Here is a 25,879-nt window from a genome sequence, read left to right on the forward strand (position 1 = left end):
GCAAAGTATAACATTTTTAGCAACGTATTGGTGGAATGTACTGTGGTGGACTTGATATTTATTATAAATATAATACTGCACATCCCTTGGTGATGTTTGTTGATGTATCCAGAGCAGTGAAGATACTTTTACTGTAAGAAGACATTAGTGTGCCTTACTGTTCCAACAGTTTACTTAAAATCTTAATAGAACATCGTTCTTCATCAGTGTGGGGGAAGTTTTGTTGACAGCAATTATGATTGTGCTCTTTTGAATTAAGATATAAAGCACTAGTCATTGCAATGGCAAAGTATGCAGGAATAAAAGCATTGTGATATTGGGACGATCTCATCATTTTCAAAACATGTCATCCAGTGCAGTAATCACTTTTACATACACATATCACACATTAGTTCACTGAGACCACAACTCATTTTTGCAGGTTTCTATCATGTTAATCACTGTACAGGGAAACAGCACGGTACAGCAAGAGAGCGAGTGCGTAAGAGAGATGACAACCGGAGCAGAATTCCACTCTCTTACTTCCCAAAAATGTATGCTTCACTTCAAAAATCAAATTAACAGTCAAACAATCAAACTAAACAGTGTTCATTTAAGCTCACAGCATCGACCGAGCTTTCTGAACATTTTATTTCAACACTCACTTACATGAACACTATATATCTCAGCGCTGGGCAAACTTTTCTGCTCAAGGGCCATATTGGACACACACCATGTCATCTGAGATGATGTAGGGGGAAAAAAGTAAAAAGTAAAATACAAAAAAATTAATAAATAGGAATAAAATAAATACAAGACATATTTTATTTGATTATTTTCCTAAGTCACGAAACTACATTCTTTTATTAGATAAGGGGATACAAAAAAAATAATTCAGGAAATAATTGATACATTAAAGTTTTGCTAATGTAAATGTGCAGGGGGCCAGATGAAAGAATAGAGTGGCCCCTTGTGGTGGCCCCAATGCCATAGCTTGCTCACTCCCAATTTATGTCATCAAAACAACACAATGAAAATAAACTGGAGCCACTGATGACTAACCCTTTGGGAACAAGAAACTCAGAAGTGAACAATACCAAGGCATATCTGTCATCTCACAGTCTCAATCCACAATACAAGTTAACTGTAATATTACCAAAAAAAAAGTAATAATAATACATTATAAACTATCTTCAGTAGCTCATCTACTAAAATATGGGATTTATTTATTTTTTCATTTGTTTATTTATTCTTGTCAGGACCTTCCTGACAAAAGTCCCCCAATGGCGTGACTATTTGTAGATTTCCCTGCACAACAGCTCAATGAGGACATGGTTAAAAAATAAAATAAAAATTGATACATGAATAAATCAAACTCATGACAGCCTGTATGGATGCAGTTTCATCATATCTGCATCAGCATCTTCCATGGCCATTTGTCATCCCACAATGTTCAGTCCTGAGTTTGTGAGTTTTATTTTGGACAACCACGGCACATCAAAACAAGGTCCAGAATGTGTCTTGGTGCTGTAAAAGTTATTAAATGTAATGCATACTTGAAACAACCTTTTGGTGCAATGCATCACTTGCCTCCATAGCAAACGCATGGCAATATATATATTTTTTAAATTTAGTTTATTAATGGCAGGCGCGGTGTTGTAGCAGTGGCTAGCCTGTTAGTCCGCTTCATAGTTCTGAGTTTTAGAGGTTCAAATCTCGGCTGCGGCCATCCTGTGTGGCGTTTATGTGTCCTCCTCGTGCTTGAATGGGTTTTCTCCGGGTTCTTCGCACATTCCAAACACATGCATGTTAGCTTCATTGTATGAATGTTTTTGTTTTTGTTTTTTGTGTACTGTATATACTGTACAGCATGTGCCCTGTGATTGACTGGCGACGAGTCCAAGGCGGGAGGACAAACGCTCGAGAAGATGGATGGGTTAGATGCTATATATTACAAACAGTAGAATGACACTCAGTATAATTAAGACCAAAGCAATGCTACTAGATAAGAGTACTCCCTAGTCCTCACTAATTGTGGTTTCACGAGAGATAAATGGAACTGAATAATGTGCAGAAGTGTTTTTATATGTTCTGTGTTGTCAAAAAATAAAACAATGAATGACTGTTAAAAAAACAATACCTGTACAATTCCTTATTCTAATAATCAGGAATTCCACATCAGTCACATCCTATCACTGTACTGGCATTAAAGCCAGGGGTGGCTCACCCTATAGGCAAGATATGCAGATGCTAAGGGTGCTGTGGACTCTAGGGGGCGCCAAAAATCAGGTGAAATTTTCCTTCAATATAATTATATTCATGGGAATTATTACTATTAACACATGATTTAAAGTAAAAAAGAAAGTGAAGTAAATAGAAAGAGCATGGTGAATTAATAAAAAATCTGCATTCCTGATCAGAAGATACGAAGCAACATACCCAGTCAAGTGAATGTAAACAAACGTTGCTTTGAATATCAAGATGGAGTTGCTTTTTAAAGGTACTTCTACAACAAAACACATTGTGCATGATTAAATAATCGACATGATTCCGAAGCAACTAGAACGCACATTTAAAACGAATGAGAGCAATCGCTTTGATTGGAAGTCCTCTGTGATCACTCCCACGGCAGTGCAGCTCTCCCTCATTCAGATCCACTAGTCTGCGCTCAGCAGCGAAATTACTAACATCTGGTCCAAAACGCCTGCGTGCAGAGCTGTTACCACCAGCACTCAATTTGCTGATATGTCAAACTTGCAAGACTTTTTCATGCAATTATTACATGGCAGTAATGTTATAACACAAAAGACAGCTGACCTATTGTGAATGTGTGTTAAAGGAAATAAATAAACAAATAAATAAAAAGTAGATCCTACTTGGTGGCAATAATGCTAAAGAAGGAAAAAAAAGAAAAAGACCGTATGATTTGAAAGGCTGTTGTTAATACAAAACTACATGCAATCATGTTTTGTTTAGTAAATTAATGTTAGAGCAGCAGAATAGAATAAATGAGTTCCCATAGTGATAAAAAAAAAAAGATTAGAACTAACCCTCTATGCATATTTTATTTTATTGCTCACAAAGTTTTGAAAAATGTGAGAAATAAACTAACCCAAAACCTCTCCTGTATAAATACTGCCATGGGAATCAGATTGGCAATATATTTCGGCTTTGGACCATAACGCATTTACATCCACATTCAAGCAGGCTTGTGCATCATCTGCTCCTGGCGTGTTTAAACGGTACAGCGTGTAATTGGCTTCTACCTGCTCTGAATCATCCTGCTCTTATTCCTCAACAGGCTATGAGAGGTGGTACAAGTACAATTGTAATCCGATGACAAACTAACCTGGCACGTACAGCAAATCAGATCCACGAGCCACTATAGATCAATGAGGGAGTGAAGGAGATGATGTACGGGAAAACAAAAATAAATAAATAAATAAGTAGGTAACCCGGTAAAGCCTTTGATTTTTTTTCCCCCCAGAAGGATTTGCTTTTCGGAGCAGAAGAAAAACAAGACGAAATTAGACGATGACACTGTACAACCTCCAGATGGCTGGCCTAATAATAAACACTGATGTTTTACACAAATGTGTCAGAAATGTGCACTAACACTAGCGCGCTCACAAACTGACACAATGGATCAGCCTCCCAACCGCCCACGTCTCAGTCTCACAATTGCAAATCTGGGCATGGACCTTTATAGCAAATCTGAATTAGTTTTCATTTTTACTTTGGCAGCAATTGTATCCTATGCAATATTAAAGTGCAGAAAAAACACAAAAATAGCGCTTTACTTCACAGATTACAAGCATTTTTTTCCCTCGGGATGTTCTTAGATAGAAATGTGTTATCATAACTGAATGGAAAATGGATTTCATCCCTGTATGTGTGTATATGTGCTTGTGTGTGTATGTGCCCATTGCGCTTGTGTGACCTGCACCCTAACACAATCAAATGGTGAACACCAAAAATAGACAACTGTCTACTGGCACCAGCCTCATATGCTGCCTCAAAAGAGATAACAAGATCTGTCTTGGATGCAGACCAGAAATGTTAAACTGCAACAGCCAAGGAAAAGGTTTCTGGTCCTGGGCTCATTTTTCACTCATCTGAAGCATGTTTCCTTCTCTCTATTCTTGACTGTGTTTGAATTCAGTATCCTGTGATCAGACATTTTCTTTATTTTAAATTGCGGTAGTTGCTTTGATGTATCAAATGAATGGTGACCTAACAACGCGTCAGATCTCTCATTCAGATCTGACACTGGTCCAAACTTCTGAAGCTTTCTCCTGTCATGTACACATCCAGTATGAGTTGTATTAAGATTTAATGGCCTTGTCTCCTTAAAGTTTAATGATAGTGGCACTGCTTATACTGTTGACCAGGAAAAGCAATGATCTATTCAACATATGCAGCGAATACCTGCTTATTAAACATAAGGCATATGCAAATTTCCATAGTTGCAAATGATTTGTTGCGCAATAAAAAAAAGAAAAACAACTTGACTTATTGCTGTTTTTTTTCCCTCAGGCCAACAATCAATGGTATTACGTTGGCGCCATCTTGTGGAATCTGTGCTGTTTTTGTTAGGTTTAAATATTAGCTGATTTTTTCCCCCCATCTTTTGTTGTTGGTTCTTGAATGCACCATGTGCTCAGCCAAAGTGGAACTGAAAAGTTTGTTTTTGCTTCTCTCCTGATGCAATTTGAATCTTTCATTTTTTATTATTATCAACCAGTGATTAATTTTAATACATTTGTTTAATTAATTCACGTCTGCCATGTTCTCCATAATATTGTGATTTAGTTTTACACATTCTAATTTGGGTCTTGAGTTGATAAACCCTGCATTAATACAAAGCAATGTCCGTAATGTGCACTAATTGGTAAAAAAATTGACATATGTATTTTTCCATAAATAAAATGATTAATACCTCCACCAATTGCAAACACATGGCAGTAAGATGTATTGTTTTCAGAACTTGTCACCCATTTGTGAGTAGGATATAGCTAGCGGATGTGCCACGCAATAACCCTTTACTTTTGGGGGCAAATCCAAACAAAAATGGGAATATTGGAAATAGTTTTTCTCTTTATGACACATGAGTTTCATTCACCATTCCAGAATTCAAATTTACAGGGCAGCCACAGGTACAAATGTCAGTCGTCAAGCAAACTTAAATCATAATGATAACAAAAACTCCCCAAATGACACTGATGAAATGTGTTACCAATTCTGGAAGTTTTGGGCTGATAACAGAAGCATGACACACATGAGTTTAAATGGCTTAAAAAACACACACACACACATAATCATCATCATGTGCTATTTTTGCTTGAAATTAATACGTATGTGCGTGTGAGTGTGTTTCTAACAGAACGCTGCGAGTTCCATCCACTGCTGTACTGACATTGCTATATTCCTAGCCATAGGGAAAGCAATTATGAGACTTATCAAAGGTTCTGCAGAGGAAGGTTGTCGAACTCTATAAAACTGGGAAAAGATAATATAAGAGCCCCAAAGTAGAAAAAGAGTGACTCGACTTGAAACAAGCCATGGTCAAAACTTTCAGCATTTCCTGTCTTTCATGATTGGACAAACTGATTAATCCAGGTGTGCCTGACCGACAACAGTGGCCAGACACACCTGGATTAATCAGTTTGTCCAATCATAAAAGACAGGAAATGAAGGCTTGAGTTCAGGAAGTAGTGGATTTGTGCAAAGAGCCCACTGCCACGAAAATTGTTCGGGACACAAAGAAATCCCACAACTAACTTGAGCCTCTCCGTTTCAAGGTGAACAATAAGGAGGCCTATGAAGAAAAATGGGTTGTATGGTTGAGCCACCAGAAGAAAGCCATAACTATAATAATACCAAAAAGCAACCTGCTGACAGTACAGCATCGAAACAAATCTCAAAATGTCTAAAACAAAGTGATGACACCAAAATGGAGCTTAAGCCTGCAACCATAAAGTTGGAGAGGAGCCAGCAAGGGCGATGGTGTAAGTAGGCCTACACGATTCCATAATATGAAACACTGCTGGGGATCACTTTAGTTTTCGGGATGTGTGAATTACAAAGACACGGTGTCAACAGTAATGGCAGGATTAATGCCACTTAGAAAATACTAGTGGTACATTTGTTCTCATAAGAAAAAATTGCCATCAATTTGCATTCATCATCCTAAAATTTGCACTTGAGATGAACTTGGACATTTTCAACATGACACCAATCCAAAACACAAGGCCGAGTTCTGGATCGGTTGTCATTTTGCAGAGAGTACAAAAAGCACTTCTTGCAAGACCGTCTAAGAATTTGCTGCAAAAATACCACAAAGACTTTTTTGTCATTGATGTTTAAAATTGTCAACTTGTCGGACTAAACAAACGTGTCCACTATAGCTTCACTCAAAGACTGAAGAAACGATTGCATTTTGTATTGCCTCATCAAACTTAGGGCACAGTTTCATTCGCAGAAAACAAAGTGGTGATGTTGGTGGGTACAAGCTAAGAAGAGCGAGCCTTTGGCCCGCCCAGCAAACATCAAACAATGATATGCCAACGAGTGTTTTGTTCGACACTTTCAATTCAATTTCATGCTTCAAAAGGCTGCCCGGCTTACATCACCTTGAGGTGATTTATCTGTAGAATCCGTAATGTGCTTGATGTCAAACTGAGGTAATAAATACACAGTGTTACTATCATTCATTAGTGAGGCGGCGGTGGCGGCGGTTGGAGGAAACGCAACAAACGTGTCAGTAATGTTGGCTGAGGAGCAGATTGGATGCAGCAGCTGTATGATTGAGTGTCTGCAAACAAAAAGCAACAACAAAGGGTGCTACAGTGTGACGGATAAATGCCAGTGTTGATCTATCACGTCAAGGATGGAGATGAAAGAAGAACGGTGACTGTGGTCAACGGCGGGTGACGTTGTTGCAGTGGGCATGGATGACATTCACACACGGTGTAGTCGCACAAAAATATTTTGTCAAAAGTATTTTGGGTGTGTGTGTGTGTGCGCGCGTTCATGCTTTTATATTGTTGCTTAACGGCACGACGATGATTATTTATCAATTACAAATTCATCTTTGCTCATCTACCTATGCAAGCGACCTATAGTGACAGGCAGTTAAATGTTCTGAAAGTATATCTGTCATACAAGTATAAGTCCTCAATCATTTTATTATAGATTTTATTTTGAACTTAAAATCAAGTACTGATTTATTTAAAGTTAAACAAAGGTGAGGGACAGGGTTTATCTTAACCCAAGATGTGTATTAAAGATATTTCTTTTTAATATTTATAATGACATCTTTTATGAACTTTGATTAGTGAGCCATGTGGTGTCCATTTAAACTCAAGCTTACAGTTGTGCTCACAAGTTTGCATACCACGTATGAGCACAACTTGGAAGTTACCAAATATGATCCTTTGCCCTGTAAAGAGTCGGTATGAATTCAGGGGTCACGGTACTTGCCTTGCTCAAGGGTAATTGACACTATGCCACTGTCACTGCCTACAAAGAGACAGTGATCTTGACGAAATGGTAGCAGTCGCCAGGAAGTGTAACTCTTAAACAACACTGTAACAAAAGCGCAAGAACAATAACAAAGTGTCATTACTAGGGGGTGGGGGGTGGGGTGGGGGCGGTTGGTAAGGGGGGGTTCGTAGAAAAATGTCAGATTGGTGATGCAGCAGCAGGGGAGCGCGACACAGATATGGCCCTATGTTCCTTTAATATCCAGAAAAGTACCCTGCTTTTATTCTGAAAAATAGTTCAAATAATAGTTCAATAGTTCAAAGGCATATGAAGTCTTCAGTACTGTGTGTGTGTGTGTTTGTCTATTTTTTGCTCCTTTTCCCCCATCTTCCTCTGACATCTGCAAGGAAGACAAACTGTCAGTTTTCTCTCCTTATCAGTCACAGCAATCTTAGCTGTCCTTGTATTTATTCGTCCAGCTCTGTCAGCAAATGTCCCCAATGCCTTTTTTCTTTTTAAAAATGCTTACTGAAAATGTGTACCATCAAGAGGAATCCATGAAGTTTGAAAAGTATTTGAGGATAACAACCTCCAGATCCAAACCATGTGATTAGGCCGTTTCCACGCAAGCATGAACCGAATATCACCGCCAGTGTGGATTTACTCCATTGTGAGGGTTGCTCTCGCCAATCGCATCACACTGTTTCCAGTAAGCAGAGGGCTTCCACAGCGTTGCTCGGTCCCTGCGCCACCCCACCGATTACGAAGAGCATGCTACTGGTCTGCTGCAGAGCAGATGAGCAGCGAGCGGTCGGCATGGGTGCCACATACTCCCAACGTCGCTTTATCGGGTTGTAGCTCTCGACTGTGCCCAACGGTGATGGCTCATTGCCTGAAAAGACATTTAAAACAATAAAAAAGATTAAAAAAGAACAGTTATTACCCCTAATATATATATATATATATATATATATATATATATATATAAATGTGTGTGCGTGCTGTATATATATGAAACAAGTCCTTGAGTATTTTGAGTACTTCAATTTAAAAAGTGCTCAATGTGCTGTACATTAACAAAAAAAAAATATAGAACATTATAATGTATAGGGATGTAACGATAATGGCAATATTGTGATATTGCGATATTAAAACTGCCACAATATATTGTCGTTGTCATGTCACAATATTAACTCTTTCACTGCCACTGACGTTTAAAGACGTCAAGTAAAAACCTACGCTTCACTGCCAATGACGTCAAAAGACGTCATCCAATGATTTTTTTTTTTTTTGAAACGGGTAGAGGAAACCCTCCCGCATGTCTGGTGAAAGTTTCAAGTCTGTCTGTTGTGCCTAAGGACTATTTTTGGCCCCTAGAGGGCAGCGATGACTCTCTTTTGACAAGATCGGGTGGGCGTCAGTAGTATAAAAGGCCAGGCGGGGCTAGAGCGTCGAGGAGTAGACGAGAATTGAGGAGAGACGAAAAATGGCGACCAACGGTAAGAAGCAGACCACGCTTGATCGATTTTTTGGAAAAGGAGAAGCATCAACCAGTGCTAAAGTGCACCATTATGATGACCGCGATGATGATGGTGATAAGGAGGTTGACGCCGAAGCTGCAGCGTTGACGCGGCGGCAGCTTCGTTCACGTCCTCAGGCCTCAGAGGCTAGCGGTGCTAGCGCCGGAAAACGTCGTGCACGACCGAGCACTTCTGCACGCGAGGACGTTTAATCCGACGAAGGTGATGATGATGGCGACAATGAGGTTGATGCCGAAGTTGCAGCGTTGACGCGGCGGCAGCTTCGACCGCGTGTTAAGGCCTCGGAGGCTAGTGGTGCTAGCGCCGGAAAACGTGGTGCACGACCGAGCACTTCTCCGCACGAGGACGTTCAATCGGACGACGATGAAGAGTATCCTGAGTCCGATGGATATTCTTCGGAGGAGTGGGTACAGTCTGACCACGGAGAAAGTGATTCGAACAGTATTTCATCCGCAGAAGACGTCGAAGGTAAGCACAAACTTGCTATGAGATACTTTTCTAGCACGCTGCTAGCACCTCGTGTAACGTGAATGTGCATTCATAGATCGTGGATCGTGCTCACAGCGACGTCCCACTGCAAAGACGACAAAGAGAGGTATAAAAAAAAGTGTTTTCAATACACCGCAACAACAAAAGAAAACGCTCTTTCGATATTATTGTAATTGTATATATTTCTTTCAGCTGCAGCTCAGAGTGACGCTCCTCAGAGTGAGCAGAATAAAGGTCCATCAACCAGTGGATCCAAGAAAAAACGTAAATATATATATTTATATATATATATATTGCATCACACTGATCTAAAATGAATATTATATGATATTGAAATGTATATTTGCAGATCCCCAAAAATCTGGCTGGCATGAAGCAGGCTGGCAGCCAAACTCCTTCCCCTTCACTGTGGAGCCAGGACCAAGAGGTGCCGCAGCAGAGCTGAATTCAACCCGGCCAGTTGACTTCCTGCAGCTCTTCATCACAGACGAACTTCTGCAGCACATTGCTGATCAGACAAACTTATTTGCACGTCAGTCAATGCAAAAACGGGCTGAAAGTCTGCCACACTGCAGGAGTCGTGCTTGGAAGCCAGTGTCTGTGTCTGAGCTCAAAACGTTTTTTACACTCCAATTCCTTACTGGGTATATAAACAAGCCCAGTATCGAAATGTATTGGACTCAGGACGAAATAGAGACGACACCATTCTTCAGTCGCGCAATGCCTCGAAACCGCTTCCAGCTCATCTGGAGTTTCCTGCACTTCAACGACAACGAGACGGCACACAGTTCAGACGACAAACTATTTAAAATTCGTTCTGTGTTCAATCACGTTGTAAACAAGTTCAAGGAACTGTTTCAACCGGGCAGGAATATTTGTATTGATGAGGGAATGATGAGTTTCCAGGGACGTCTTTCGTTCAAAGTGTACAACCCCCAAAAGCCGGTCAAATATGGGATCAAATCATACATTTTGTGTGACTCCCAAACCGGCTATTGTTTCAATATGCAACCCTATGTTGGCATTAGTTGTTCTCTCCCCGATACAGTGTTCAACTTACTGGATCGTCTGCCAGGAAATGGGTACACACTATTCATGGATAATTTTTATAACTCGATTGCTTTGTGTGAACGTCTCCTGGCAGCGCGCACCAATGTTTGTGGAACGCTGAGGAAGAACAGGGGTGAACCCAGTGAGATAACGTGCCTAACCAACACTGGCCTTGGGGTGGGGGGGGAAACTGGTAAGGCACAACACAAATGTTTTAATTGTGGCATGGCAGGACAAACGTTTGTTGAGGATGGTGACAACGTTTCACAAAGATGAAATGCGGACAGTGGAGGTGTGGCGGAAGGCACAAAAAAAAAAAGTGCCTTTCGAAAAACCAAATTTGTGTTGTGGACTACAATTCCAAGATGAATGGAGTGGACAAGATGGATCAAAACATCTCGTACCACCCATTCACACGGAAAACGTTGAAGTGGCACAAAAAGTTTGTTGCCTATCTTTTCCAAATATGCATGTTCAATGCTTACATATTGTACAAAAAAAAAAATCCTGGGACGAGTCAACCTTTTTTGGAGTTCATCCAGCAGGTGGTGAGAGGGTGGCTGTTGCCACAAGACCAGGAGGAAGTTGGGATGGAAGAGCATGAGGAAGCCAGACAAAATACCAGGTCACCGTATTTTGATCCTGAAAGCCGACTTGATGGTAACATGGCCAAACACACGCTGGAACACATGCCTGCTACTTCCCGGAAAAAAAAGCCAGCAAGAAGGTGTCGGGTCTGCATGCGAAGGGGCATTCGCAGTGAGACAAGGCTGTGGTGCAAATCTTGCAGTGTCCCCTTGCACGCAGGCGAGTGTTACACTGTTTACCACACAAAAGTAAAATTTATGTAGTTCAAACATCCACACAATTGTAAATAATCACACATGCACTGTTGTACACCTTTGTAAATAGTTTGTCAAATTGTTACTGTTTTCTATGTAAATAAACTGTTTTTTTTGTTATAAAAAAAGACTTTTTCATTGTTGGTGGTACTGTTTTATAGAAGTAAAGCACTATTTAGGTGTTTGTGGCATCATTCATGGACAAAAAGAAGTGTACAATTCACTGAAGTGCATGAAATAACATCGTTTCACAAAAAGCCGTTTTGCTCCACTTTTTGTTTCAAAACAGAGAATTTCGGTGAAAGTTACCATTTTCTATTGTTGATTACTGAAGAACGGAATAAGCTAGAAACAAACTTTTTCTGATGAAAGATGAGAGTCCAATCTTTCATTTGGTAGTATGTGTGTTTCCATAGTCCAAACACAACATTTTCTGTGGACCTTGAAAGATCACTCAAAATGCTTAAATCGGCTGGCAGTGGGGACAACCCGTTTCGGAAAACGTCTGGCAGTGAAAGAGTTAAAAGCAGCATATGTTAAAAAAAAGTCGGGTTGATTTCCATTTGGGCAGTTCTAGCACCCTCTGGTGGCTCGTTTTTTAGTGCAGTTAAATTTTCACGAGGCATGTTTTGGCCCTTCTATGTTTAAAATCCACGCTAATGGTCAGATGAAGGGGAACGTAATAGAGTCAATACGTGTAGGAACTCAATGTGTACTTGCATTAGCAAGTAAGTGCCTCAATATATATATATATATATATATATATATATATATATATATATATATATATATATATATATATATATATATATATATATATATATATTATATTATATATAATATATATATATATATATTTATCATATTTTTCATTGCTGTAATGTACAAAAGAACAATCTTGTGTGTGTGTTTTTTAGTATGAGCACTTTTTTTTTTTTACACAATATTGTGACCATTTTTTGTCTTGCGAACCTCCCCACAATATCGTGATAACTATCATATCGTGATGTTTGGATATCGTTACATCCCTAATAATATATACAGTAATACACTGTGCTGTGGTCCGCTTTTATTATGAAGTTGTTCCTGGGAGCGTGTGACGGCTGACATGACTCGCCTTTCCCAACTGGAAGCTCGATAGTTGGAGCCCATATTGCATAAACTGCTGCCACCAACATCAACACAATGAACTCCTAAAATCATTTTCAAACGCTAATTAAGGATGCTCAAAAATAAAAAAAAATAAACACTCTAGCATTGTTTTATATGGCATCCATTGCCAGTGTTAGCAGCATGTAGCTAGCAGCTAGTCGTTGAGTGAGTGCCCCATAAAGGCTGGTATGAACTGTCAGGCTTCTTTTCAAAAAGGTGAAACATGTTGATGCTGACAGGCTGACACAGTTAACAGTTCCTACTGATCATTTTTTAACAAACTGGGCTTACTTAAATGTGCTGCTTTAGCCGGCAAAGTGGATCTGACGTCACTTTGTTTCATAGCCCCAAATCTCACTTAGTAATGCTTCTAGAGAAGAAAATACAGTTTAACATTTTGGGGGAAATGAGTTGAAAATGAAAAACAATTGGTTGTTCATTATTACTTTGTAAGTGAAATATAGGATATCGAAATACCAAAATATTCAATAGCCGCAGCCCTAATATAGTTAAACCTAACCAGAAGAACAGTTTTTGTTGCTGTTCCTGTGATACAAAACCAAATAACAGCAGTAACCACCCCCAAAGGACTCAAATAATTTATAAATAAAACACTAAGGAAAAGAAGACACAGATGTAATTTAGTGTAAAAACATTGGGGAATAGTGCAACAGGGAAGCGGTCGTTGTATAGTATTACTCTGGCTTCACCTTTTTAGCAATAGAACAAATTTAAATGCAAATGTAATGTAGAACAATAGTCATTAAATGTTCATTACCCGATGGCCCATTTGCAGGACTGACTCTGTGAGGTATTCACTTCAATTAAAGCACAAACACAGAGGGCCCATTTAAAGATGGCACATTACCACGTTTCAGAAGTCTGCTGAGACATTCGTATTTTTCCACTCACTTCTTGCTTTCTTCCGTTCTTTCCCACATAAGATAGCTCAGGTGCAAAGTTGTTGTCACATGGAATCATGTCATTTCCGTTTCCATGGAGACGCGCATCACAGGGTTGAGGTTTGTTGGCCGACAATGATGGCACCTAAGTGATGAGACGGCTTGGGCTCCTTGAACTACTTTATTAGTCGTCGTTTTTATGAGAAATCACACACACGCGCGCACACACATGCACTATTCCTGTTACTCAAAGGCTTCCCGTCATTGCTTTGATTTGTCGGCCCACAGATGTCATCTCGATTCTACAGCTGCTCCTTTTTATCCCTTCCATTAATCCCATCCCTCATCTGGTCCGACCTTTGTTGTTCTTTCTCAAGTTCATTTTCAATTCTTCTTTTATTTTTTTAAATCTTTTTTGTCCTTTTTATCTGTGTGTGTTTTTTTTTTACGTAACCACACAAATCTGTTCATCTGTTCTTGCGGTCATTTCTACTAGCTCTCCTCTAATCTCAATCTGCCCTAGCCTCATTTTGGTTCTCTATAAAATATGTTTTCTTTCCTCTCCAAGGCCTCGTCTCAAATGATCTTCCTTTATTGTCAACTATTTTAGACAGAGACAACCCCCCCCACCCCCTCAGAATCAGACGGTGATTCAGCCCAAGTGTTTAATTTACATAGTGGCAGCTCACCAAATATCACCTTGTGCCTTTTGGGCTATGTATTTTTGGTTTTCCTGTTCCTCCTGCTAAGGACTTGGCATATGGAATTGGCAGCTGCAGACATAAGAAATTGAAACTAGCGTAAAAAGACAACACATTTGCTGGTGTCCTTTATTATCAGTGTGATTTATACGAATGAAAAAAGATTCAAAACCATCAAGTGTAAATGCTTTTAAATCCAGATTAAAAAGTAGGTTTAAAATCGTGTTTTCAAAATTCTTGTTCTTTCATTTTAGTAATTTCAGTATAAGATATGTTTTCTTTTCTTTTACTTTAAAATCTCTTTAAGTCTGCACCTGTATATTTTTGTCTTTTTTTGTGTGCGTTTCAGGGCACTAGCCACGTAGACGTACAAAACAAGATTCTATTTTTGAAAGTTTTTCTTTTATTTTTTTATGTGTGTGTAGGCTATATGTGTTATTTCCACCCAAATATGTTACACTTTTAAAGCTCCCTACAAATATTTTAAGTGTGGGTGTTTTTTTAAATTTCTCAATAACAGACTTATATTTGTAATTGTTAATATTTTTTAGCCAAATGATCACGCACATAAGATCACATTGAAAAGAGATGAGAGAAGTGAGTGCTGTGTGCCTTTGTCTTTGCTACATTGTGGGGCCCATACACGTGTGTTTTGCCAGGTTTAACTACCATTGTGGGGACCGACTTGAAATTGTGGGGGCATTTTGGTGGTCCCCACAAGTTCAGACCTCTTTTTGAGGGTCAAGACTTGGTTTTAGAGTTTGGGTTTGAATTGGGTTATGGTTGAGGTTAGGGTTAGGAATGGGGGTAGGTAATCATTTTTGATGGTTGGGGTTAGGGCAAGGGCTAGGAAATGCATTATATCAATGAGATGGCCCCACAAAGATAGCACCGTGAGGATGTGTGTGGGTGCGTGCGTGTGTGTTTGCTCTACAAAGAAACACTTGGACAAGAAGAAATGTATTTAAATTCAATCTGTAACAGTTTGCATGAGTAATGTTACTTACATTTACACAACAGAGTCAATATCTGCTTAATGAGCATGTCATTGAGTGGGGAAAAAAAAATCTCACCTCCGATTAATTGTAACGATTGCTCACGCTGTATTTACGTGAACACATTTTGTTCAGTCAAGGAGAAAATGAAAAGTTGATGGAGAATTAATTTTAATTTAGAATATGTCTGTGTGTGGGAGACTAATTAAGTTTGACGAGATATTTTCTGTGTGTTTGTCATGAACTGCACAGTGAGGGAGATACTGGCTGACGGAAGGTACTGTAACATGATTCATTATTATTATCATCATATATCAGTCACATTAATGCTACTTGTATTGTGCAGTGGTCAAACGCATACTTTTGTTCATTTAAAGCCAACATTGAGTTTCACAACAATTCTTCGTTACATTTACATAATTTGTGTTTAAATTGTATTGATACATGATCATGTTTTACTGTGCCAGAAGCAGTATTTGGGGCAGAGACAGACCAAAAAATTTTATATTTAGGACTACAACTTGTCATTAAAATGAGCACATAATATCTTAACTGCTTGGACAACTGGCTTCATCACGTCAAGTCTTCTAATTCTTCTGTGTTTTGAGGAAAATGTGAGCCTCAAGACTGCATAGTAATGGTAAGAAGCATTTTTTTGGCATGTGGGGATGATCTGCAGCAGTTGTGCTGTAAATTAGTTTGAGACAATTAAATATGTACTTGTTAATATGTTATGATTTCTTCTAAGAAATATTGTTCATATTGTGTCAGGCCTTATTCCTGTGCTTTGAAAGTTCATCCATCCATTTTCCATAGCGCTTGTGCTCATAATGGGTGAGCTGGAGAACAGCCCAGCTGATTTTGGACGAGAAGCAAGGTACGATCTCTGGGCACATATTGACGAACAACCAGTCACATTTCACACTCACTTGTATGGGAAATTTAGAGGCTTCTGTGGCAGCACGTTGGACGAGTGGTTAGCGTGCCTGCCTCAGTCAGGTGGTCCCTGTTTTATTCGTAGACTTTTAAGTCCATAGGTGTGAATGTACTGTAAGTGTGAATGGTTGTTTATTTTTATGTTTCCTTATAGTAGGGCTGGGCGATTTTGCCTAAAGATAAAATATCCAATTTTTTAAACAAAAAATTCAATTTATGATTTTTTTCCAGATTTTATATTATTATTATTATTATAATTTTTTTTTTTTTACATAAACCAAGAACCTAAAAAGTTTTGCTTTTATTTTATCAGTTAACAAAAGTAACCATATTTCTTCTCTTGAAATCAATGTGCAAAACGTCTACCTTGAATCAAATACTTCTGGAAAAGTACATCTATGTGTTGATAAAGTAGAAAAGTAAAATGTTTTTTGGTCAACTTTGTTTTAAAAGCTAAACAGTGCTACTTGTGTCCCTCAATATGACACAAATAAACATCTCATTTTGGTTTTAATGTAGGAACCGAGGTCTGAGCTTGTCATGCCCTCCAAATGTCTGCTGATTTTACAAGTACAAGTACAGACGCTCCCCTACTTACGAACATTCGAGTTACGAACAACGGTACATACGAACATGTCTGCGCGCATGTCAAAAAATGTTCGGAAAGAGATGCTGTAAGTTCGATTTTTTATTGCGCACCTTTTTCCGAGTACTGTAGTGCTTCTTTCCGCCGCTAATACCTACGCTTGCCGCTGTGAGAGCTCACCCAGCATTGGAGGCTCAGCAACGTGTCGAGGAGGGGGAAGAAGAAGAAACGCCTGTCGCTCATAGATAAAGCCATCGCACTCTTCGAGCAGCAAGACCCAAATATTGAACGTTGCACAAAGGTTGCAAATCAATTGAATGATGCCATAGAGTGCTACCGCATCATTTATGATGAAAAAAGAAGAAAACTGTGCAATCGTCGTTAGATCGCTTCTTTCGGCCAGTTTCTAGTAAATCCTCCAAGGAAGATACTCATCAACCCTCATCTTCTTCTCCTCGACCCTCAACTTCTTTCTACATTGAAGTTACGGAGGAGGAAGTAACTTTTGAAGCCCATTCCAGCGACGACGAAGAACCTCTCATGATATAAAATCCTCCTCTTCCTCCTCCTCCTCCTCCATCAAATCCTTAAGCATCGAGTACATCTTCCAAAAGTAAGTTAAACTTCATTTTATTTATCTTATTACGTACATGTACATACTGTGTGTGTCTCTCTCTCTCTCTCTCTAACATACGTAGTACAGTACTGTACGTATTCTCTTTAAACATAAATTATAATACAAAATATAGCACTGAAGCAACTTACGAACAAATTCACCTTACGAACGATCGCTCGGAACGTAACTCGTTCGTAAGTTGGGGAGCGTCTGTACTGTTATGTAAATCAAGGTGGCTGTTTTGCCATGACAGGCAAATTTCCTATAAGCATTATTTTATTGGCCAGTCCCCGCTCTAAGAAAGTCTTGGCCTGCCGTAAATCGGCTATTTTACCGTGATTAGTCCGCTTCGCTAAGTTCACCCCCTTCTATACATCTCCTTTCACTTTTCAATTTGTTTTGTCACTGAAAATAGGCTGTTATCACTAAACTACATTTCATAAGGATTTAATGTCGCAGACGACGCAGAGGCTGATAAGTGTCACAGGCACAGCGAGTGAAAGTAAGCTTGTCTTTCATACCGGTAAACCCAAAAAATGGCATATTTGTTAAACCTTTAACATTGCATCATCAAAGAGAGGAAGCCATTTTCAACACTTTGATTGGTGAATAATTCATAAAAATGACACCCACACATGTGAATGGACCAAAAATATAGATTTAGAAAAAAAATAAAGATTTGAAATTGAAATTTGACAAAAGAGGTTTCGATCCAACACCAGCAATATACAAAATTGGCCTCAAATGTTCAACCCTGTTCTATACAGCAGTGGTCCCCAACCACCGGGCCACGGACCTGTACCGGGCCGTGGGCACCTTTGGACCGGGCCGCACAGTTGAAAGAATAAAAAAAACTGTGTTTGTTGTCATAGCCTTTTATTAATCAGCCGACAAACAGCCAAGCGCACCCCCCCCCCCCCCCCCCCGCCATCAACCCACTGGGTTGCCGGTCCGCCAAAAGTTGTGGACATGTATGAACCGGTCCATGGTGGAAAAAAGGTTGGGGACCACTGCTATACAGGATGCCATAGAATGAGGATACCAATATTTACCTAATTCAAATTGTGTGGCTTGTGTTTGCTGTCGACGTGGCAAGCCCTTAAACTCCTACGGGTGGGAGTGTACAGCACGGTAATGTGACATGTGACGTTTGCCAACGGTAAAGATGCTTTCTGAAATCACTTTATGTTTGAAGCAGGTCTTGTAATGGCTGTACACTCGATACTAAATCTCCTCTTCGTCTAAACATGAATACCACCACATGAAAAAGAGCAAAGGTCGAAAAGTACTGACCGAGACCACCAGCCGCAATGACCCGTCCGCCAAGACAACCTGCTACAAAGTCCGCCCTCTTCTCTCGCATCTTTGACGTTCGACTGGGTTTGATCCAGATACCTGATACAGGTGACAGAGACGACAAAGAGATGAGTTTTGATTCAGCTTTTACCAAATAAACACACATTTAAAAAAGATTAGCTTATGAGGCAGTTCTGTAGCTAGTTTGCTGTGGTTTTGGGGTACTTCCTGCTCCAAAAATTGCATGGCAAGTCAATGAGTAAACCAAATCTAATAAACGTTAGAAAAGGACTATAATAGTAAAATATAAATATATCCTAACTCTAATTTATGGGGAAACGACTACTCTTTTTGATATAAGAGCTCCTCTCGATACGCATTGACAATATGCATGTTGCTGGAGTAAACCAGCTCCCCACAGTTTACAGTGAGAACACAAATGGACCTTGGACTTGTTGTTTGTACTTTGTTATAAAAAAGAATATATACATTAACAATACACATCAAAAAACGAAATGCTCTTGAATCCGCAAATTAATAATATTGCATGTACAAGTCTGTGTATGGGTAAAGTGCAGACAAAATATAAACATTTTAACAAAACAAATTGACTTTAGCACTGTTTATCTCTGCCTTTTTACATCTTGTCTTTAATACAAATATATAAATAAAAAATACACTTCAAAATGGAGGTTTTGTTTGCTGAAAAGCAATTTTGTGTGCATGACTTTCTCCATGAGGCGACTTTCTTTCTTTGCAGATATACACAAGCAAACACGCCACACACATTAGTTAAGATAGCCAATAGCAGCAAAACAGAGACATTAATATTAACACTTGTTTCCCTCATTCCACTCAAAAATGACAGTGATGGGCATAATAAGCCTTCAGTCTGACCACCTGCAACGTTTCTTAGCTTTGGGCGAAACTTCAGCTAACTAACTACTTACCAAGTAGCATGATTACAACAGCAAAAAAAAAAAAAAAAAAAAAGCGTGTTGGTGGAGTAATAAAACTTTCACATATGCTGGTGGAAGTAAGGAACTTACAAATTCACTCGACTAGTCACACTAGGCAGGAACCGCTGGAGGACGATCAGCGTGCTTGTACACAACGTCGCAACAGCGGGGCGGGGTGGGAGGGGGCCTTGGGCTTAGGTGGATCAAACCATTTTCTAATCAAATGGGGGTGTACTGTATTTTTGTTGTTTAAATGTTACTTTTAAATATCTTATTCTTATATCTTTAAAATCTATGGTTTATATATATACTATATAATTTTCTAGCTTGTTAAAAATCACACACAGTAAAAATATACCTATATAATTGTTCACAAGCAGCACGGTGGCTGACTGGTTAGCACGTCCGCCTCCCAGTGCAGAGGACGTGAGATCGAGTCCGGGCTTCGGCCTTCCTGGGTGGAGTTTGCATGTTCTCCCCGTGCTTGCGTGGGTTTTCACCGGGTACTCCGGTTTCCTCCCACATTCCAAAAACATGCATGGCAGGTTAATTGAACACTCCAAATTGTCCCTAGGTGTGAATGTGAGTGTGGTTGTTCGTCTCTGTGTGCCCTGCGATTGGCTGGCAACCAGTTCAGGGTGTACCCCGCCTACTGCCCGAAGCCAGCTGGGATAGGCTCCAGCACCCCCGCAACCCTTGTGAGGAAAAAGCGGCCAAGAAAATGGATGGATGGATGGAATTGTTCACAAAAAAAGGGCTGAATACGCGTCTGGCTCAAACTAACAGAATGTAGTTGTGTTTTTGTTCTGATTGAACAGAATCCCAGTGAATGTGACAGTAACAAGCCACTTCTAAATTTCTATTGGTGCTTCCTCAGATGGATTTAGGAAAAGGTGTGACAGGTTATCGTGTCTCACAGAATTGTGTTTTCTTATATGTGCACAGCCTGGGGAAACAGACTCAGTTTTGAACACAACACAAAATCCCTGGAGTACGACTGCATTAGCATCAACAACAGCAAGAGTAAGAGCAGCTTTTCGTCCATTCTCGTTCTGTAACGGCTGATAAATTTCCTGTTTACATTTCTAGGCTGCTCTTCCAAATTTACTCTTCATCACTACCCAAGATCATTGTTGCAGAGGAAAGACTGCTAATGTTAACAGATAACTGGATGTAGCTGGAGAGTTGCAGTCAAAGGAAGGAAGGGCGATGCGTCTCGAAGTTCTCCGATATATTTTCTGCCTGCAAAAGATCAGCTATTCGGGCGTAGCTAATTGGAAAGTCAGATAACATGCAAATGTGCGAGGAGAGGAGCCTGGAGTAATGTTTTTTAAGAAAGGTATTCAAGCTTCTAATGATTACTGCTGAGCGTCATGCCATCTAGAGAGATAAACTCAAAGATGGCCATGACTTGTTCTCTCTGGATTTACTCCTTAACTGACAAATAATCCTATATGCAAAGCCTAGCAAGTGGTCTGCAGTTTTGTTTTCTAATTGAAACAAATGAGGGGAAATTATGCACTACAAAGACAAAGTTGTGTGTGTGTGCGTGCGTGTGTGTCTGGTGGACTCAGCTGGAGGAGAGAGTATTTATTTAAAGGTCTGAATCAATCCTTTCTCCTGTTTTGCCATTCCAGATAGACAGCAGCACTCTGCTACTTTAACCGGGCTCAATAATACACGCTCAAAAAGACTCGAGATCGAAACAGAAGGACACACTAATCAGCAGGTACTGTACAGTCGGATACAATAGAGGTGTCCACACACAGCATGCTCAATGTCAAATAATGCAGACAAAAATCATAAACATGGAAATAAGAAATAATGACAGCAAATTGTGGAAAAAATGCCTTGAATATTTCAGAAACGGCTCCACAACCCGTCATGGGATCAAAGCCCGCTCACGCCGCTTTGCTTTTTGAAATGTGACGTGTGGGTTGATGTTCAACAAGATGTGACATTTCTCAGAGGCTAGTTTACATTTGGTCTTGAATATAATTCTATGATATTTCTTGGTATTCAAAGTTAAGGGTGCTTTCTCTATGCATAATCGCATTTCATTTGATCCATGGCAGTAAAAGCTAAAGAATTTCAGTCTATAGTTCTCATATTGTGAAGAGTGTCTTTGTTAGATTTAGAATCACTCAGGTACGATCTCAAATGGCATTACAGCTGACTAGTCCATGAACCTTACCTTTTTTGCATTCTATTTTGGGAGAATATATGTTTTATTTATGATGTCGAATTTAGTAGGAATCTATTTTTGTTGGGTAAAGAACTGAAATGGCTTGGTCAGAACCATCAAAAAGCCCAAAACTGGTCAAAATACCACCTAGGTGTATTGAACCTATAGTTAGATTCATTTAACTTGATAAATCTCTGCATTTCTGACCATTTTTTGATAGTTAACACTAATAATCAATTAACCTAAATATTATAATAAAATGTTGAGAGTTTTATCCCAACAAAAACAGCAGTTCATTAAGTCTGTCCCGGAAATCTGTTTATCCTCAAGAGCACGAGCGGGTCAGCTTGAGTCTACCCCATCTGACTTTGGACTGGAACCGGATTGGTCGCCAACCACTTTTAGATTGGTGTACACTGCATGGAAACACTGACTTTGGGAAATCATTCATTAGCAGAGTCACCTCTGAGCATGTGTGGAATAATGTGCTCAATTTCAGAAGGATTTATTTTTACTCTGAGCCTCCCCAAATTGCACCTTGCTGTGAATTACATGTGCAGTGCTTTGCTCTACAGCATGTGTGGCTGTCTCTTAATCGGAGACAAATTGAGTGAACACAAGCTGCTGCCATTACATCGGTTTGCAACAAGCTGTTAGACAGCAGGTTGAAACCCCTGACAGGAATGCAGATAAATTTTATAGTTATCACTATTAATGGACCAGCTACATTTGGAGCTTTGCAAGGATTTCAGAGCTGCACTTGATCTCAACTTTCGTCTCAGTTTAGTCACGCCGTCGCCATAAACAAAAATATTTTTTTGTCTAAAAGCACGTGCAACGTCAGATGAAGCATAGAAAGAACAGGTTGTCACTGACGAATTACCGGAGCAGTCCCCAACCACTAGCCCGCAATGAAGACTGAATAAAAATATTTTGTTTATCATTAGAAGCTGGACTTTTTTTCTTTTTTTTTTTACATCAGCGACATCTCCTGTGCCTGTGCCTGTGTACTGCTTCTCAATTATTTTCTGTTATGCCCCACCTAGAAAAAAAGAAAACATTTAGCGCCCATTATGGAAAAATAGTGTATATTTATCAATATAAAAAAACATTGCTTATGTGACTGCTTTAAGATGACATCACACTTGTTCACTGAAAACAAGAGACTCCCCCCCCTTCGCCTCTCTCCACGCCTCTACTCTCCTGCACTTGGGTCCTCAACCACACCGCTCCGTGACAGCAACAAAGAATAATAGTATTCATTAATTATTATTAATTATTTTTTTGTGTGTGTAGTTTGTCACAGAAAAGATTTGAACTGAAAGTTTAAAATAAAAAGAGTGGATGTGCAATTACACTTTGCTTTTGTATAGAGCAAAAAGCATGTTCCCCAGGTCACACAAGGCCACAGGCACCCCCCCCCCCATTCCCTACAGCCCCCTCGGTTAAGGGGAGGGGGGCTTCACCGTGAGGGCTGCAGTATTTGAGGACTGCACTAATGTGATGCAGTAGTAAAGAAAAAAAAGTATTGCAAGCCCACAAGCGAGCAAACATTTCTCTGCATAATATGTGGGAACTGACTCGCAAATGAGGCAATGACAATTATAAAGAAGCACTGAATCCTTGTTTAAATTTCCAACATGTCTTTGTGAACAAAGTTTTCTGCAATGACGGCAAACAAAAAATAGATATGGAGTAGAGTGGACGTAAGTACCACGACACAATTCAGGTGTTGTTTTCCATTAACTCAAGATGAGTCTGGCTCCTTACAGCAAGTGCATGGCTCCCACTAACTACAACAACTACTTTCAGCGTAATGGTGACTTTTATTGGCAATAATATGTTTGTCAATATGTTGCTTTAGGTGGAAGCTGTCAATGTTCAAAAATATCTTGGAGGCTGCTGCATTTGATGGTAGACCTCCACCTGAGCAGCCTAATTCACATCAGCCCCAAATTGCAAACCTTCACAGAGATCCATTATGTGTCTCCTACTCCTGCTCACAAACAAGCAACCCTCAAAGCTCTTTTCTATGATGGAGATTAGTAATAATAATAAAAAATATTATTATTATTATTACCATCTAGTAGCTACAATCAACAGAGAAAATAGTTGGAAATTGTATAATTAAAGTGTAATAATATGAGAATACTGTAATTGAATTATTTTGCAAAAAATAATTACAATAATAAGACAATATATTTCAAATGATTCATATGTTAAAGCGAGAACTGCCCAACTCCTTACATGTAGTGTGTAATCCACTGTGATGTGTGCAACCAAAATAAATAGCAGAGTTGAAAAGGAAGTTCCCCTTGAGTGGTTATAATTGGTATCATAAATACAGTACATATTTTTTTTTAAATTATGTTATTAATGCTACGAGGTAGACAGTAACTTTAACACAGACATACGTGCGCACACACTCATTCTTTTGTGTGCACAGCTTTAGACAAGTGCTGCAATGCGGGTGTGATGAATTCCTCTCTGCTATTGATCAGCCTGTGATCAATTCACTAATTTGTACTTCTTAAGAGAATTGAGAGAGTGTTCAAAGTATTTCCTGGAGGATGGGCACTCTGTATTTTACCCAAGTGGCTCAGCACCAGCATGCGGACCCGAACGTAAGCTGCATTTGTTGAAAGATGTTCGTTTAGCAGATGATCCTTGACACTGCGATTAGGGCGACTCAGTCGTATCTAGCAGGGCTGCGGGGGATGTTCGAGAACAGTGGGGTGCAAGAACTGCAGGCTGCAGCAGGCTGCTAATGGTTCTATTTGGCCTTGCACTTAGTCAATGCAGATTTGTCTTGAGGCTAGCCTGACAAGTACAACTTGCCATTAATCCGTTCCACTGTCATAAGATTACCACAAACCCTGAACTACAAACACTTTACAGTTGAATTCCATGAATGGTTTTCTTCTTGATATGATGCCTGAGCCTCCAAGGTAATCCTCATTCAAATGCATGAGCCAACTGCAATAAAAGTGAAGTCATTGCAGCCCCCCCGATTCTTGCAGAGAAGCAGGAGCTGGCCAACAGAATTGACTGAAAACACCAGCTCCGAAAGTGCCCAAATTGAGGGTGACGCAAATGTAAGGACATTGTGACTAGGCAGTGGAGCTTCACTGTATCTGCTTTACGCGAATTAGTAGGTACAAAAAACCGGTCCAACTGAGCAAGTCCACATTTCACACTGACTGAAGCAAATTGGTGACTAAGTAAGCTCATTGCTATTTCCGACACAGTAGGCTACCTCTTGCGATATATTTGTTTGGTGGTGTGCCATGAGATTTTTCTAATGTACAGTAAAATGTGTGCCTTGGTTCAATAAAGCCTGGTAAACACATTTTTCAGATTAAGTCTTCCATCCAGGAAACTTTGTAGATTGAAATGGTTTTACCCAGTCCTTTCCTTTCTCTCAATTAGCATAACTTGTTGTGCTGCAAAATCAATGATGATTTCTTCTGCATCCCGTCTAAGCGGGAGACTAGTCAAACACCGGTTTAGGGTGTTAATTCAGTGCTCTGAGCTGTTTTCTGATAAATCATTAATCCAGAGATATCAAGTACACATAATCAAAAATTTGAATAGTAAAAAAAAAAAGAAGACGCTCGAACTAATTACTGCTGTGTCGATGAGGTCACTCTTTCAGTAGACATTCAAGTCATGATTCATTCGTCACAGTACACAGGCTCTGCAAGTGGTTTCATTACTAAGTATTCTGCTCTTACAAATGAAGAAAGATTACACTGCATTCTGCCTTACATCAACGGTAGGGTGAGCGATGGCTGGCAGCAAACACTGATTTGCTATTTATTATCTTACAAAGAAAAAGATACTCCATTGAATAAAAATCAGCCTTCTGGCTAATTCATCACAAGGCAAGCTAGTTTTTGTAATATTTTATCAGTGAATGGGAGTTTTGGAGGGAGCCATCATCACTGGGGGGCCACATACGATCACACACTAACTAATCAGAGAATACCATTTTAAATATTTACAAAATACATGTGTATGTGCAAAATACATGCCGTTAAGATATTTATTTTTTCATATATGCATTTCTCAATGCCTGTACTGTATAGAAAGACCCACCCTTCAACAACAAAGGGTTTGAACAGCCCCCCCCCCAAAAAAAAACACATATACTGTGATTTTTAGT

General features: G+C 39.5%; 1 protein-coding gene and 1 long non-coding RNA gene across 3 annotated transcripts in view; one reads left to right on the plus strand and one right to left on the minus strand.

Moving 5' to 3' along the window:
- Positions 1-5,939: 5,939 nt before the first annotated feature.
- klhdc8b (kelch domain containing 8B) overlaps positions 5,940-25,879 on the minus strand; it is a 96,456-nt gene continuing 76,516 nt past the window's right edge. The window contains exons 6-8 of one of the 2 annotated variants that reach the window (XM_077543939.1): positions 18,568-18,669; positions 12,830-12,908; positions 8,210-8,356 (exon numbers count right to left, since the gene is read on the minus strand). In XM_077543939.1, the coding sequence (XP_077400065.1) occupies positions 12,868-12,908; positions 18,568-18,669 (143 nt within the window). In that variant the 3' untranslated portion in view covers positions 8,210-8,356; positions 12,830-12,867. Of the gene's footprint in view, positions 8,357-12,829; positions 12,909-18,567; positions 18,670-25,879 lie in introns of both variants that reach the window. The other variant, XM_077543936.1, reaches the window with a different exon arrangement.
- Positions 9,455-10,110, plus strand: LOC144060855 (uncharacterized). Its single transcript, XR_013296024.1, has 3 exons — positions 9,455-9,600; positions 9,687-9,758; positions 9,844-10,110. It is a non-coding gene; the product is annotated as an uncharacterized LOC144060855 (long non-coding RNA).

The sequence above is a fragment of the Vanacampus margaritifer genome, chromosome 1, assembly GCF_051991255.1.
Source record: "Vanacampus margaritifer isolate UIUO_Vmar chromosome 1, RoL_Vmar_1.0, whole genome shotgun sequence".
NCBI lineage: Eukaryota > Metazoa > Chordata > Actinopteri > Syngnathiformes > Syngnathidae > Vanacampus > Vanacampus margaritifer.